At 38.2% G+C, this 13,573-nt stretch overlaps 1 protein-coding gene across 1 annotated transcript; it reads right to left on the reverse strand.

Moving 5' to 3' along the window:
- Positions 1-12,336: 12,336 nt before the first annotated feature.
- Positions 12,337-13,254, reverse strand: ORYCUNV1R1594 (vomeronasal 1 receptor oryCunV1R1594). The gene has a single exon (NM_001167281.1). The coding sequence runs from the start codon at positions 13,252-13,254 to the stop codon at positions 12,337-12,339; it is 918 nt and encodes a 305-aa protein (NP_001160753.1).
- Between the last annotated feature and the right edge of the window lie 319 nt (positions 13,255-13,573).

Consider the following 13,573-nt stretch of genomic DNA (forward strand, 5'->3'; position numbering starts at 1 on the left):
TTACAGAATTAAACCAGTCATATTAAGTAGAACAGACAAAAAAAAATACTAAGAGGGATAATGTATTAAGTTGTCCATTAGCAGTCAGGGCTATGCTGATCAAGTCACCATTTCCCATAGTGTCCATTTCACTTCAGGAGGTTTCCTTTTTGGTGGTCAGTCAGTTGTCACCGATCAGGGAGAACATATGGTATTTGTCCCTTTGGGACTGGCTTACTTCACTCAGCATGATGTGTTCCAGATTCCTCCATTTTGTTGCAAATGACTGGATTTTGTTGTTTCTTACTGCGGTATAGTATTCTAAAGAATACATATCCCATAATTTCTTTATCCAGTCTACCATTGATGGGCATTTAGGTTGGTTCCAGGTCTTGGCTATTGTGAATTGAGCTGCAATAAACATTAGGGTGCAGACCGCTTTTTTGTTTATCAATTTAAACTCCTTTGGGTAAATTCCAAGGAGTGGGATGGCTGGGTCGAATGGTAGGGTTATCTTCAGGTTTCTGAGGAATCTCCAGACTGATTTCCATAGTGGCTTGACCAGTTTGCATTCCCACCAACAGTGGGTTAGTGTCCCTTTTCCCCCACATCTTCGCCAGCATCTGTTGTTGGTAGATTTCTCTATGTGAGCCATTCTAACCGGGGTGAGGTGAAACCTCATTGTGTTTAATACTGACTTTCACAAATAAGAGAAAACATGTGGTGTTACTCTATCTTGATTCACTCTTGGTATCTTGTATATCTCTAAACATTTATTTGTTTCTTTGGGATTGTCCAATTTGTTGTATAATTGTTCATAATTTTTTTTACTTCTGTGGATTAGTTATCTCCTTCTTCATTACTGCTTTTATTTACTCATGTAATCTTCTGTTTTTCCTTTATTAGTCTATGTAGCACTTTATCAATTTTGATTTTTTTTTACAAAATAAATACTTTGTTCTCTTGATTTTAAGGATTGATTTATTTGAAAGTCATAGTTACACAGAGAGAGAAGGAGAGAGAAGGAGAAGCAGAGAGAGAGAGAGAGGTTTTCCATCTGCTGATTCACTCTCCAACTGGCTGCAAGGGCCGGAACTGCAAGGATCCAAAGCCAGCAGCCAGGAGCTTCTTCCCAGTCTCCCACATGGCACAGTTCTGGCCTTTGCGGCCATTTGGAGAGTGAAAAAATGGAAAGACCTTTCTCTCTATCTTTCCCTCTCAATGTCTGTAACTCTACCTCTCAAATAATATAAATAAAATATTTTAAAAAATAAAATTATGTGTAAAAGCACAAGGATCCCTACTCAAAAGCTCTGTTACATATGGGCTACAGCAGGATCACACTGTCCCCTGAGCAGGGGCATGGAGAGGTGGAATTTCAGATGAGGTCAGCACAGGGGAGATTTGAACTATCAGTTCTTTATGCTGCATCTGTGCTTCTTGTTCATCTTTGTACTTCCAAGAACACAGAGAATTCTGGGTACTGATTCTCCCATTTTGTCCCTGCATCTCTCATGCTTCGCCCCCCCACCCCAGTTCTGGGCATTTTGAGCCCCTCCTGCAGCCAGTTCTCCCTCCTCATCCCATTTTACAAAGACTAGGATGATGACAAAAGCATCTGTGTCTAGTTAAGATCTCAGAGTTTGAGTTTCCCACTTCCAAAAATATTCCAAGAATGTTCATGTTCTTCTTTATTGCTGCTGAAATCAAGTAGACAGAAATGGGAATTGTGGACCCTGGCCGATTCTGCATGAGCAGGTGAGGCATTTGGGCCACTTCCTTCTGTGCATGGCTGCAGCTCAACCAGTTGACCTTATAATGCTCTCAACTCTGCTAAGCTCTATGCGGTTTGGGACTGCTTGACCCTTCCTGCATGTGCTGGCTGGAGAATGAACAATGATGCACGTGCAATCAGGTTCTTTCAATTGCACTTTCACCTTTGAACCCTTTTCTCAGGATGGCAGTGGAGGGCTCTTACCCCTGCCATCATTTCATGAGAACATTTACTATATGTCCTAGTCTTCTGTTATCCCTCTACAGGCTCACAAAGCATCCTTCTTTCCTCTTCCAGTCATGCATCTCTCAGCATTGCACAATCAGCAAAAGTATCCGAATTGGGAGAAATCTAAAGCTGAACATTATCTGCCAGTTGCATAAATTTATCCCTATATAAAGACAATATTACCATATACCAAAGAAATTTGTTTTAAGAAAGATCTGTGAAAAGATAGTTTAGAACAGAAGCTCATAAAAGATGCAGGATCCATAGATATGCATGATGAGCTGTCTCTCAACTGGATAAACCCCCCTCATATATCAAACATGTAGGAATGATTGAGCCTCTGAGCAAAAGGGCCCTTTCCAGATTCCAAACACCAGGTCCTCCTTTCAAGGAGCTGTGGGATTGCTGCTGTCTGCAGTCTGCAGTTGGCAGAAAGGATGCACGGATGATTCCAAGTAGTTGTGGAAAAGCCAGCTCCAAGGATGATTTGTGGTAACCAGGGTGCGGTAATGAGAGGTGGGAGTAAAAGAAAGCATAAGACATTTCCTGAATAAAACATAATTTATTGGAACACTTCAATATGTTGTTAACCACAACGTGGCAAAGTGCATCTGAATGGATCCCTGACTGACATTTTAAAGATGAGTAATGGGATTTGTAGACATGGTTAGAGGAGAGTATCTCTGAGGTCTTGGCTTAGGAAAAGATTTCTGACATCAAAGAAAAACATTCAGTGTACAGGTGGCAATGAAAGTCCATTCTATTCAAATGAAGACAGGATCTTCTTCAGAACAGAGGAACACAACCAGGAAAGTCCCTGATCCAGGATGTAGAAAATCCTCCTGCAAATATGCAAGGACCCAGACAATTCAGTGGGGAAAAAATGCTTAAGGACACTTCAAACAAAAGGCTAAACATGTGCCAATATATTGGGAGTTCCTTAAGAATCAAGGAAACACAATGAAAATGACTGAAAAAATAAGAAAATAAAAATGAAAATTGGCGATTACTAATTTTGAGTAGTATGTAGAGAAGCCAAGAAGCTCCTATGTGGCTAATGAGTGCGAAAGTCATGGAAATTATGAAAGGAATTGATAAAATAAACTTTTGGGAATTATTTGATTGGCTCTAATATAGCATAACAATATTAATCTATGGTATAAGAGTCCTATTATAATGTATGTACACAAAAGATATTTGAATCTGTTCACAATGTGAACATATCTTCATTTGCACATTTCCATCTGAACAATGATCCTGACAGCCCCAACCTGAAAGCCACTCACATGAACATCTATCTACACAGCATTGATGAAATTGTTGCTTGGTGTTAACACAGTGGAATTCCTATAGCAACGTTAACATATAACCCACAACGACATGCAGCGTACTAACAAACTCCCAAACAACATGGAAATGAAAAAGCCTTATAAAGCATAAATTCTGTGTTACATCTTTTATATAAAGAAAAAAGAAAAACAGCCAAACACACAATTTCATCCATGCTCTTAGACATCAGAATAACATGGTGAAACAAGACTTCAGGCATTGAGACGCTGACTGCATTCTGCTTGTAGTGAGTGTTGTGAGTGAATATGGGCTCAATCCATGAAATTTCACATGTCACCTGTGCATGTGATGGTAAAATAATTTTAGTACATATCAAAAGTAGAAATGGGGTAAAAGTAATGAGTTAGTGTTGGATTGCCATTCTGTTATCCAGGAGGAGTAATATGCATTAGTATGTATACTGTTATTAGTTTTAAAATGTTTGATTAAACATATAGACTAAAAACTAAGAAATATTGAAAACAGAATGTCAAAAGTAAAAGTGGTGCAATGTACAATTATTTAAATATTAACATAAATTATTTATTTAATACAGAAAACTAAGGACATAGACGGTGTGCAATGAACAGCACTTTATGAATTGGAAAACTCAATCCAAATTGCATCCATTTTCATATTAAAGATAAATAGAATAACTCTTGATCAAACTAGACCCAATTTACAGATATACTGAACTGCATATTATTTCAAAAGATCTATATGAAACATATCAATCATATTGAAAACAGAAAAAAAAACACATTGTATGTAAATTTTAAAAGAATATACAAGCACCAAGGAAAAGGAGCAAATAGAGTTATTGTTAACAGAAATACAGACATATTTTATTATATTCAATAGTTAATATTTTTTATATATATAGCAATCCTATCTCTCAAACCTTATAAAGAAGAGAATGGGGGGTGTTTTATCCTCCTTGTCCCCATGTGGCAAACAAATTTACCCCCTCAATGTGGATCCTTCTCTCATCCACTAACCCATCCCACAAAGGGTCCATGTCCTTCCATTTCCATAATTTTATGTCTTTATCACCATTTCATCTTTAGCAAAACTGTAGGAAATGTATCTGGCCTTAAAGTGGGGAGGGTTACATTTCTTATGTTGGTTTTGTGTAGTCTTTCTTACTCCTCGTTATGAACCTGCTGACAGCTTTCAACATGATTTGCTACACAAATTCTTGAAAAAACTATTAGGAACAGAAGCTGATAGATTGTGGAAAGAACATGACTACATGAGGGAAATGACTCCCCACATGGTAGACTTCTGTCAAAACACAAAATCAGCAGAGAACAAAGACCCATCAGAATTCTGGACACCAGTACCTTGGCTTATTAATAATTTTATTTATTTATTTGAAATATAGAGCAACAAAGAGAGAAAGAGGAAGAAACAGCAAGAGAGGTATCTTCCATCCACTGGCTCATTCCCCGACCTGTGACTTCAAGGCCCTGTTTGGGGCAGGTTGAAACCAGGAGCCAGGAATTGCATCTGGATTTTCCATGTGGGTGGCAGGCACCCAAGTGCTTGGTCCATCTTCTGCTGCTTTCCTAGGCACATTAGAAGGAAGCTGAGTTAGAAGAGGAGCAGCTAAGGCTTGAACAGGTTCTCTGATATGGGGCACAAGCATTACAGGCTGAAGCTTAACACACCTTGCCACAACAGCAGCCCCAGCACTTTCTTTGATGTTACTTCCTTGGAAGGATTGGTACAGCGTTTGTCAGTAAGGAGGAAATGGAGAGAATGAACTGAAGCCATCATGGACAAGTCAGCTCCTAGGATGTTGAGATGTTTACTGGGAAAGCAGTAGCAAGCACATGAAAGAAACAAGCCAGAGTATGACATTTTCTTTTTTTCCCCAGAAACCTTTTATTTAAGTAATATAAACTACATGCATTTTATATTTACAACTTGAGGGACATGGCAATTCTCCCCACCATACCTGCCCTCCCACCCACACTCCCACCTCTCCTTCTCCCTCTCCCCTATTCCCATTCTTGTTTTTTACCAAGATATATTTCAATTAAATTTACACACATTATTAACTTTATACTAAGTAAAGAGTTCATTAAATTGTATGAAAAAAAAAAAAACCTTGATCCTCAACAGTTGAGACAAGGGCTGTTCAAATTTATTGCATCTCGAAGTGTTAATTTCACTTCTATAGACTCACTTTGAGGTGCTCTTTCAGTATTACAGATCAGGAGGAACATACAGTATTTGTCCTTTGGGGACTAGCTTATTTCACTAAATGTGTTTTCCAGGTACATCCATTTTGTTGCAAATGACAGAATTTCTTATTTTTACCACTGTGTAGTATTCAATGATGTACATATGCCATAATTTCTTTATCCAGTCTTCATTATAGTATAATTTCTTTATATCTTAAATATTGTGAATTGCGCTACAGTAAATATCGGGGTATAGATAACACTAAATATGCTGATTTCATTTCCCTTGAGTAAATTCTCAAGAATTGTATAGTAAGTCTGTATTCAGATTTCTGAGGTATTTCCATGCTGTCTTCCACAGTGGGTGGACCAGGTTATATTCCCACCAACAGTAGATTAGGATACCTTTTTCTCTGCATTCTCCTCAGGATTTGTTGTTTGTCCATTTCTGTATGAAAGGAATTCTAAGGAAGGTGAGGTGAAACCCCATTGTCGTTTTGATTTGCATTTCCTTGATGTCTAGTTATCCTGAGCATTTTTTCATGTGTCTGTTGGCAATTTGGATTCCCTTTTTTTTAAAAAAAAAAAATTCTGTTTAACTTCTTTGCCCACTTCTTAATTGACTTAAGCTTGTTTTGTTAATGTTGAGTTTCTTGATCTCTTTATATATTCTGATTACTAATAATTTATCACTTCCTTGCATAGTTTACAAATAATCTCTCCCATCCTGTCGGTTGCCTCTTCACTATGCTGAGTGTTTCCTTTGCAGTGCAGTGGCTTCTCAATTTGATGTCATCCCATTTGTCAATATTGGCTGTGCTTGCCTATGCCTCTGAGGTTGTTCCAAAAACTCTTGCCAATGCCAGTGTCTTACAATTGTTCTGTAATACGTTGATGGTAGCAGGTCCTAGATTCAGGTCTTCAATCCAATTTCAGTGGGTTTTGTGTTAGGTGTTAGGTAGGGGCCTTGCTTATACATGTGGCAATCCTGTTTTCCAGCACCATTTGTTGAACAGACTGTCCTTGTTTCAGGGATTGAATTAGCTCTTTTGTCAAATATAAGTTGGTTGTAGATGTGTGGGTTGATTTCTGGCATTTCTGTGCTATTCCATTGGTCTCTCCATCTGGCTTTGTACCAGTACCAAGCTGTTTTGATTACAACTGCCCTGTAGTATGTCTTGAAATCTGAATCTGGTATAGTGTTGTTTCCAGCTTTGTTTTGGTTGTATAAGATTGCTTTAGCTATTTGGGTTCTCCTGGGTTTCCATATGAAATTCAGCATCAAACTTTCTCTATCTGAGAAGAAATTCCTTGGTATTTTGATTGGTATCACATTGAATCTGTAAATTGCTTTTGTTACTGTGGAAATTTTGATGGTATTGATTCATGTAATCCATCACCATGGCAGATTTTCCATTTTTTTTGGTATCTTCTATTTCTTTCTGAAATAGTTTGTAATTCTCATTGTAGAGATCTTTGACATTCCTTGGTTAAATTTATCCCAAGGTATTTGAATTTTTGTGGCTATTGTGAATGGTATTGTACTTAGAAATTCTTTCTCAGCTGTGGCATTATCTGTGTATACAAAGGCTATTGATTTTTGTGTGTTGATTTTATATCCTGCCACTTTACCAAACTTATTTTCCATGAGTTTCAATAGTCCCTTAGTGGAATCTTTTGGTTTCCCTATATGTGGAATCATATTACCTGCCAGCAGGAACAATTTGACTTCCTCCTTCCCAATTTGTATCCTTTTGGTTTGTTTTTCTTGCCTAATGGCTGGCTAAAACTTCCAGGACTATATTGAATAGAAATTCTGAGAGTGGGCATCCTTGTCCGGTTTTGGGTCTCAGTAAGAATGCTTCCAGCTTGTCCTCATTCAATAGGACGCTGGCTGTGTGTTTGTCATAAATTGCCTTGATTGTGTTGAGAAATGTTCCTTCTATACTTAATTTGCTTAGAGTTTTCATCATGAAAGGGTGTTGTAATTTTATCAAATGCTTTCTCTGCATCTATCGAGATAATCATACGCTTTTTGTTCTTCAATTTGTTAATGTAATGTATCACATTGATTGATTTGCAAATGTCAAATGTCAAAGCACCCCTGCATACCAGGGATAAATCCCACTTGGTCCGGGTGAATGATCTTTCTGATGTGTTGTTGGATTTGAATGACTAGCATTTTGTGATGATTGCATCTATGTCCATCAAGGAAATTGGTCTTTAGTTCTCTTTCTCTGTTGTATTATATTCAGGTTTAGGAATAAAGATGATGATGCTTGCTTCATAGAAGGAGTTTGGGACGATTCCTTCCATTTCAATTGTTTTGATTTACTTTAGAAATATTAGAGTGAGTTCTTCTTTAAATGTCTGGTTGAACTGACCAGTGAAGCCATCTGGTCCTGGGCTTTTCTTTGCTGGGAGGATCTTTATTACTGATTCAATTTCTGACTCGGTTATGGATCTGTTTAGGTTTTCTTATGTTTTCTTAGCTCAATTTAGATAGGTTGTATGTGTCCAGGAATCTATCCATTTCTTCCAGGTTTCCCAGTTTGTCGGCACACAGCTCTTTGTAGTAATTTTTGATGATTATTTTATTTTTGTGGTGTCTATTATTACATTTTCTTTTTCATTTCTAATTTTTTTATTTGGGTCCTCTCTCTCTCTCTCTCTTTGGTTAATTGGGCCTTGGTGTGACAATTTTATTTACTTTTTCAAAAAAACACCTTTTCATTTTTCTGATCTTTTTTTTTTATTTTTTTGGTTTCAATTTTGTCTATTTCTTCTCTAATTATACTTATTTCTTTTCGCCTGCTAATTTTGGTTTGATTTCCTGTTGTTTTTCTAGGGTCTTGAGATGCATTGAGAAATCATTTATTTGGTGTGTTTCCAATTTCTTTTTCTTTTTTTTTTTTTTTTGAGAGGCAGAGTTAGATAGTGAGAAAGAGAGAGAGACAGAGAGAAAGGTCTTCCTTTTTCCATTGGTTCACCCCCAAGTGGCCGCTATGGCCAGTGCATTGCAGCTGGCATGCTGTGCCAATCCCAAGCCAGGAACCAGGTGCTTCCTCCTGGTCTCCCATGTGGGTGCAGGACCCAAGGACCTGGCCATCCTCCACTGCACTCCCGGGCCACAGCAGAGAGCTGGACTGGAAGAGGAGCAACCGGGACAGGATCCAGCACCCCAACTGGGACTAGAACCTGGGGTGCCAGCGCTGCAGGTGGAGGATTAGCCTAGTGAGCCATGGCACCAGCCCCAATTTATTGATGTAGGCATCAATTGCTATAAAATTTACTTCTTCACACTGCTTTTGCTGTAATCTATAGGTTTTGATATGTTGGATTGCCATCTTCATTCATTTCCGGAAATTTTTATTTCTCTTTTGATATCCTCAATGACCCACTGTTCATTCAGGAGCATGCTGTTCAGTCTTCATGTGTTGGCATATGTTCTAGAGATTCTTGAGTTTTGACTTTGAGTTTCATTCCACTGTGGCTAGAGAAAATGCATGGCATGATTTCAATTTTTGGAATTTGCTGACTTGCTTTATGATCTAGTGTGTAGTCTATCTTAGAGAAAGTTCCATGCACTGGTGAGAAGAATGTGTATTCTGCTTCTGTAAGATTTAAAATTCTGTAGATATGTTAGGTGCATTTGGTCTATTGTATCAATTAACTCTTGTTTATTTCACCTTCATTCATAAATGAAATCTCTGCATGGTATAGTATTCTGGCATGGCAGTTTTTTCTCTTAAGACTTGAAATACATGTCACCATTCTCTCCTAGCATGTAGGGTTTCTGATAAGAAGTCAGCTGTGAATCTAATTGGAGATCCTCTGAAAGTAACCTGGTATTTCTCTCCTACATATTTTAGAATCTTTTCTTTATGTTTTACTGTTGAGAGTTTGACTACAATGTGTCATGGTTAGGATCTTTACTGTTCATGTCTATTATGAGTTCTGTGTTCTTCTTGTACTTAGATATCCCTTTCTTTCTCCAAATTAGGAAGTTTTCTGTAATTATTTCACTAAAAAGTCCTTCTAATCCATTCTCTTTCCAAGCCTTCAGGGACTCCTAAGATCCATTTGGTGGATTGCTTGATAGTACCCCATAAATCTCCAACACTGTTTTTTTGTTTTCTAATTTGTTTATTTTTTTTTTTGGTCTAAAAATTCTAACTCAGATATTCTTTCTCTGCCTCACTGAGTCTGTTCTTAAGGCATTCCAACATATTTTTATATATTCTTTTGAATTCTTCATTTCAAATATTTCATTTTGAATTCTCTTTAAAATCTCAATTTCTTGGGAAAAATTCAAGTCATGTACAAATTTCTTTAGCTCATGAATTTGCTTCTGATTACTTCTAAGTAATCCTACCAAATATTTTTTTGAATTCCAATTATAGCATTTCAGCAATCTCTTCATCTTCCCATTCTAGGATTGAAGTGTTGTGTTCTTTATGAGGAATCATGTTTTCTTACTTATTCTTGTTTTTTGAATTGCTGTGTTTATTATTAGACATTTGTTAGTACTTGTTGGATTTTTACTCTTATGATGGCTTTTATTTTGAACCACGCCTCTGTGTTTTAAACTATCTTCCCCTAGTTATGGATCTGTTTAGGTTTTCTATCTTTTCTTAGCTCAATTTAGATAGGTTGTATGTGTCCAGGAATCTATCCATTTCTTCCAGGTTTCCCAGTTTGTTGGCACACAGCCCTTTGTAGTAATTTTTGAAACTCCCTCCCTGTTGTGCCATCTTGGAAACTCACCTGACATTTTCTAAATGGACTGAAATTGCATATCACATTGAAAAATTACATCAATTGTTATGTAGGATATAACCAGTCGGTTCAGAATGTAGAGTTGGTTAAAATTTTCAAGGTGAACAGTATAATTTCTAGAAGGAATTAGAGGAATCTGTGTGGTCTTAGAATAAGAATAGATCCTTAATATAGAATATAATAAAGGAAATTATAGTAGAAAGCATGAAAATGAAAGAGGTTTAATGAACACAACACAAGAAGATGGATCAAAGATGCATCTTTGATCAACAGCTTATTCTAGAAGGATGCCCACTAGTCAGGTACTGGGAGCATACCAGTGGCCTGGATGAGAATCATTCATGGGATGGCCGTTAGAAGCTCCATCCAAAGACCTCTCTCAGAGTCTGTGTGAATCTGCCCCTTCCTTATATCTGTATTGACCCTAGATTGGGAACTTGGAGTTTCTGTCCTAAAGGGAGTTTGAGGTGAGCTTGTAGGGGAAGCTTTGCTTTAGGTGAGTGAGAGCTGATTGTGTGCTGTGGTAGTCTTGTCTGCTGGGCTTCTCTGGGCCAGAACTGGAAATCTTCAGCCTGTGTTGTGTCCTACAGCTGAGGGATAGGGAGTGTAAGCCCTGCCAGACCTCCAGGGGGCCTGTAGCTGTCACTGACCTAACAGCCAGGGTTTGTCTCCTGTACTGTCTACACACAGGGGCATGCACATTAAATGAAATAGACTGTGAAGTTAACGCACTTTGTTTTTCTTTTAGCATTGCTTTGGATTTCCTAGTTTATACTTTTTCAATCCACTACTTAGTAGAAGACAAATATAATTTGAGTTTATATCTGTATGTGTGAATACACAAACACATTGAAACACAAGTGTATAATGTCTGTACACATGGAAATACAAACACATACACACACACAGAGGGAAGGCAAGAGCGAGAGCAAGAGAGAGAGAAAGAAAAGAATGTCTCTCACATATTCAAGGTTAGTGGAAGGCTCTGCAATAGAATTATTTTCTCACCTATGAGATGAGGGAGTACACTATGGAACCTTTCTCTTATGAACACGCCCAACCTACCTTTTCACTAAATTGCTCCCTCAACAGATCTCACCTCCATGCCATGATATCCTAGAGCATGTGCTCTGTTTGTAGGCAATACTGGCTTGGTGTTTTTTATAAGCAACAGAACTTACATCTGTGCTCTGCGGTGTCCACTCAAGGTCAAACTGGTCATTGGTACGTGAATATGTTCAAAGTAACTGATCTCCGTCATAGTATCTGATTTCAAAGGACTCTATCCCCTTAGAAGTGATTCACAGGAATCCCTTATGGTTCTCAAGGCTACTGCTCCAGGAAACTGAGTTTTCCCACCACTAAATTCCATGCTATTCATTACACCCTGGGGTCTTTCTTCATTTCTGTGTTTTGGTGCACTGATGAAATGGTGCCCCTGCTTTGTGAAGCTTGTGCTACATTCCCATAATTTTCTAATTACTGACAAATTCAGGTGACACTTATGAATTCTCCATAATCAACATATTTCTTTGTGAATCTCGGAATATGAATAACATTTCCATAATATAGAAATTAATGTGATAATTACACAATAATTAATTCATAATAATTTATCAGTTTATTCCTTATTTTAGAGTAGAAATTCAGGCAGTCTTCTTGACCAAACTCTGATATAGGGACTGCTTCCAGAAACATAGTTAAAATCTCAGGGTCACTGAGGAATAAAAACTCACACTCTGGGGCAGGCATTTGGTCCAACAGTTAAGGTGCCAGGCAGGATGATCACATCCAAATCATGGTCCCTGGGTTTGATACCAAGTTCTGATCCTGATTTAACATCCTATAATCCAAACACTTGGAGGCTTAAGTAATTGATTTCCTGGATCCCAGTATTTGCCCAGATCCAGAGCCAAAATAAAGATTTGGAGAGAGAATCACACTGGATTAGCTCCATCTCTGCTTCTCAAGTCTATGCATGAATAAATAGATTTTAATAACCATTGAAGAACTATCCATTCTGAATATTCATACAATAACATCTTCTTGCTAAGTAGGTCATTCTCTATTCCTGGTGCAGGCACAGCAGAGCCTGGGGACTCTTGAATCATGGCTCATGAGAATGTAGGGACACACAGTTGAGTAACTGCCAGTGATTAGAGCAGAGAGGTTCACCAGCCACAGACTGTGATTGTTTAAAACACTCAAACAAATGTGAAGGATGGAGGAGAAAATGCAAAATAACACAAAGAAGCTCACCAGGACAAGGATGCTGTGAGTTGCTCTGGACTCTGGGGAGGACCTGGAGGAGACATTGGTTCTATGGATGTATTGGACCTGCTGCTTGTGCCTGTACAGGATGAAAACCATGTAGCCACTGGACCACAGCATGAAGCCCACAAAAAGAACATTTTGTAAAAATACTACAGCTGCATACAGGGACTCCATGAATTTTCCAGAATGCAAAGAAGCACAGTACACATGATCAACTTTCTCTGTGATATTTTTGCCAGTTTTTCTCTCAGTTACATACAGAGGTACCATGATATTTAGTATGAAGTTCAGTATCCAGAAAAGTATAATAAAAGGGCCAATGCATTTGGGAGCCTTTGCTTTAAATTCTGCCCACCTGGGGTTCTCAGGACTGATGATGATGGCCTGGAAGATGCTCAGAAGGCAGGTGTTGCAGGTGGTCACATCCCTGCTCACTCTGTACACATAGAACACAAGCTTGCACCCAGCATCACTGAGGAAATCCTTCATCCCCAAAGCTGCCATGGTTTGGGGAACTCCTTTGATGAGAATGACTAAGCAGTTGACTACAGTCAGGTGTTTGATGATCAAATCTGTGGGCCTGAACTTGCATCCTGTGAAGTAGAGATAGAGATAATGGGAAAGAAGAGAGAGATTTCCCAGGATTCCTGTAATAGTTCGTGATAAGAAGATCATCCCCATTATCAAATCTCCGGTGGCCATCCCATCGGCTCCCCAGTCTGATTATTGTCGCTGAGCCTGAGATTCCTGTATGGGAAATGAGGCATGAGCTCCTTGTGTTAATATGAACTAAAATTCAGCTTCCTCATTTACATTATTTCCGCTCACATCAGTTCACACCTAATATTTGAGGTGAATGGGTCATCTTTAGAGCTACTTAACTAATTATTGGTTTAGAGACACAAGTAGTGATTCCAGTATTCATCATTTCTCAATGAGAAGGCAGCCAGATTCATTACATTGGTTATAAAATTATTATGCAGGATGATATGGACTAGTGATTCATCTAGATGTATACTCT

The sequence above is a fragment of the Oryctolagus cuniculus genome, chromosome 18, assembly GCF_051225735.1.
Source record: "Oryctolagus cuniculus isolate XC-2025 breed Fujian yellow rabbit chromosome 18, ASM5122573v1, whole genome shotgun sequence".
NCBI classification, from domain to species: Eukaryota; Metazoa; Chordata; class Mammalia; order Lagomorpha; family Leporidae; genus Oryctolagus; species Oryctolagus cuniculus.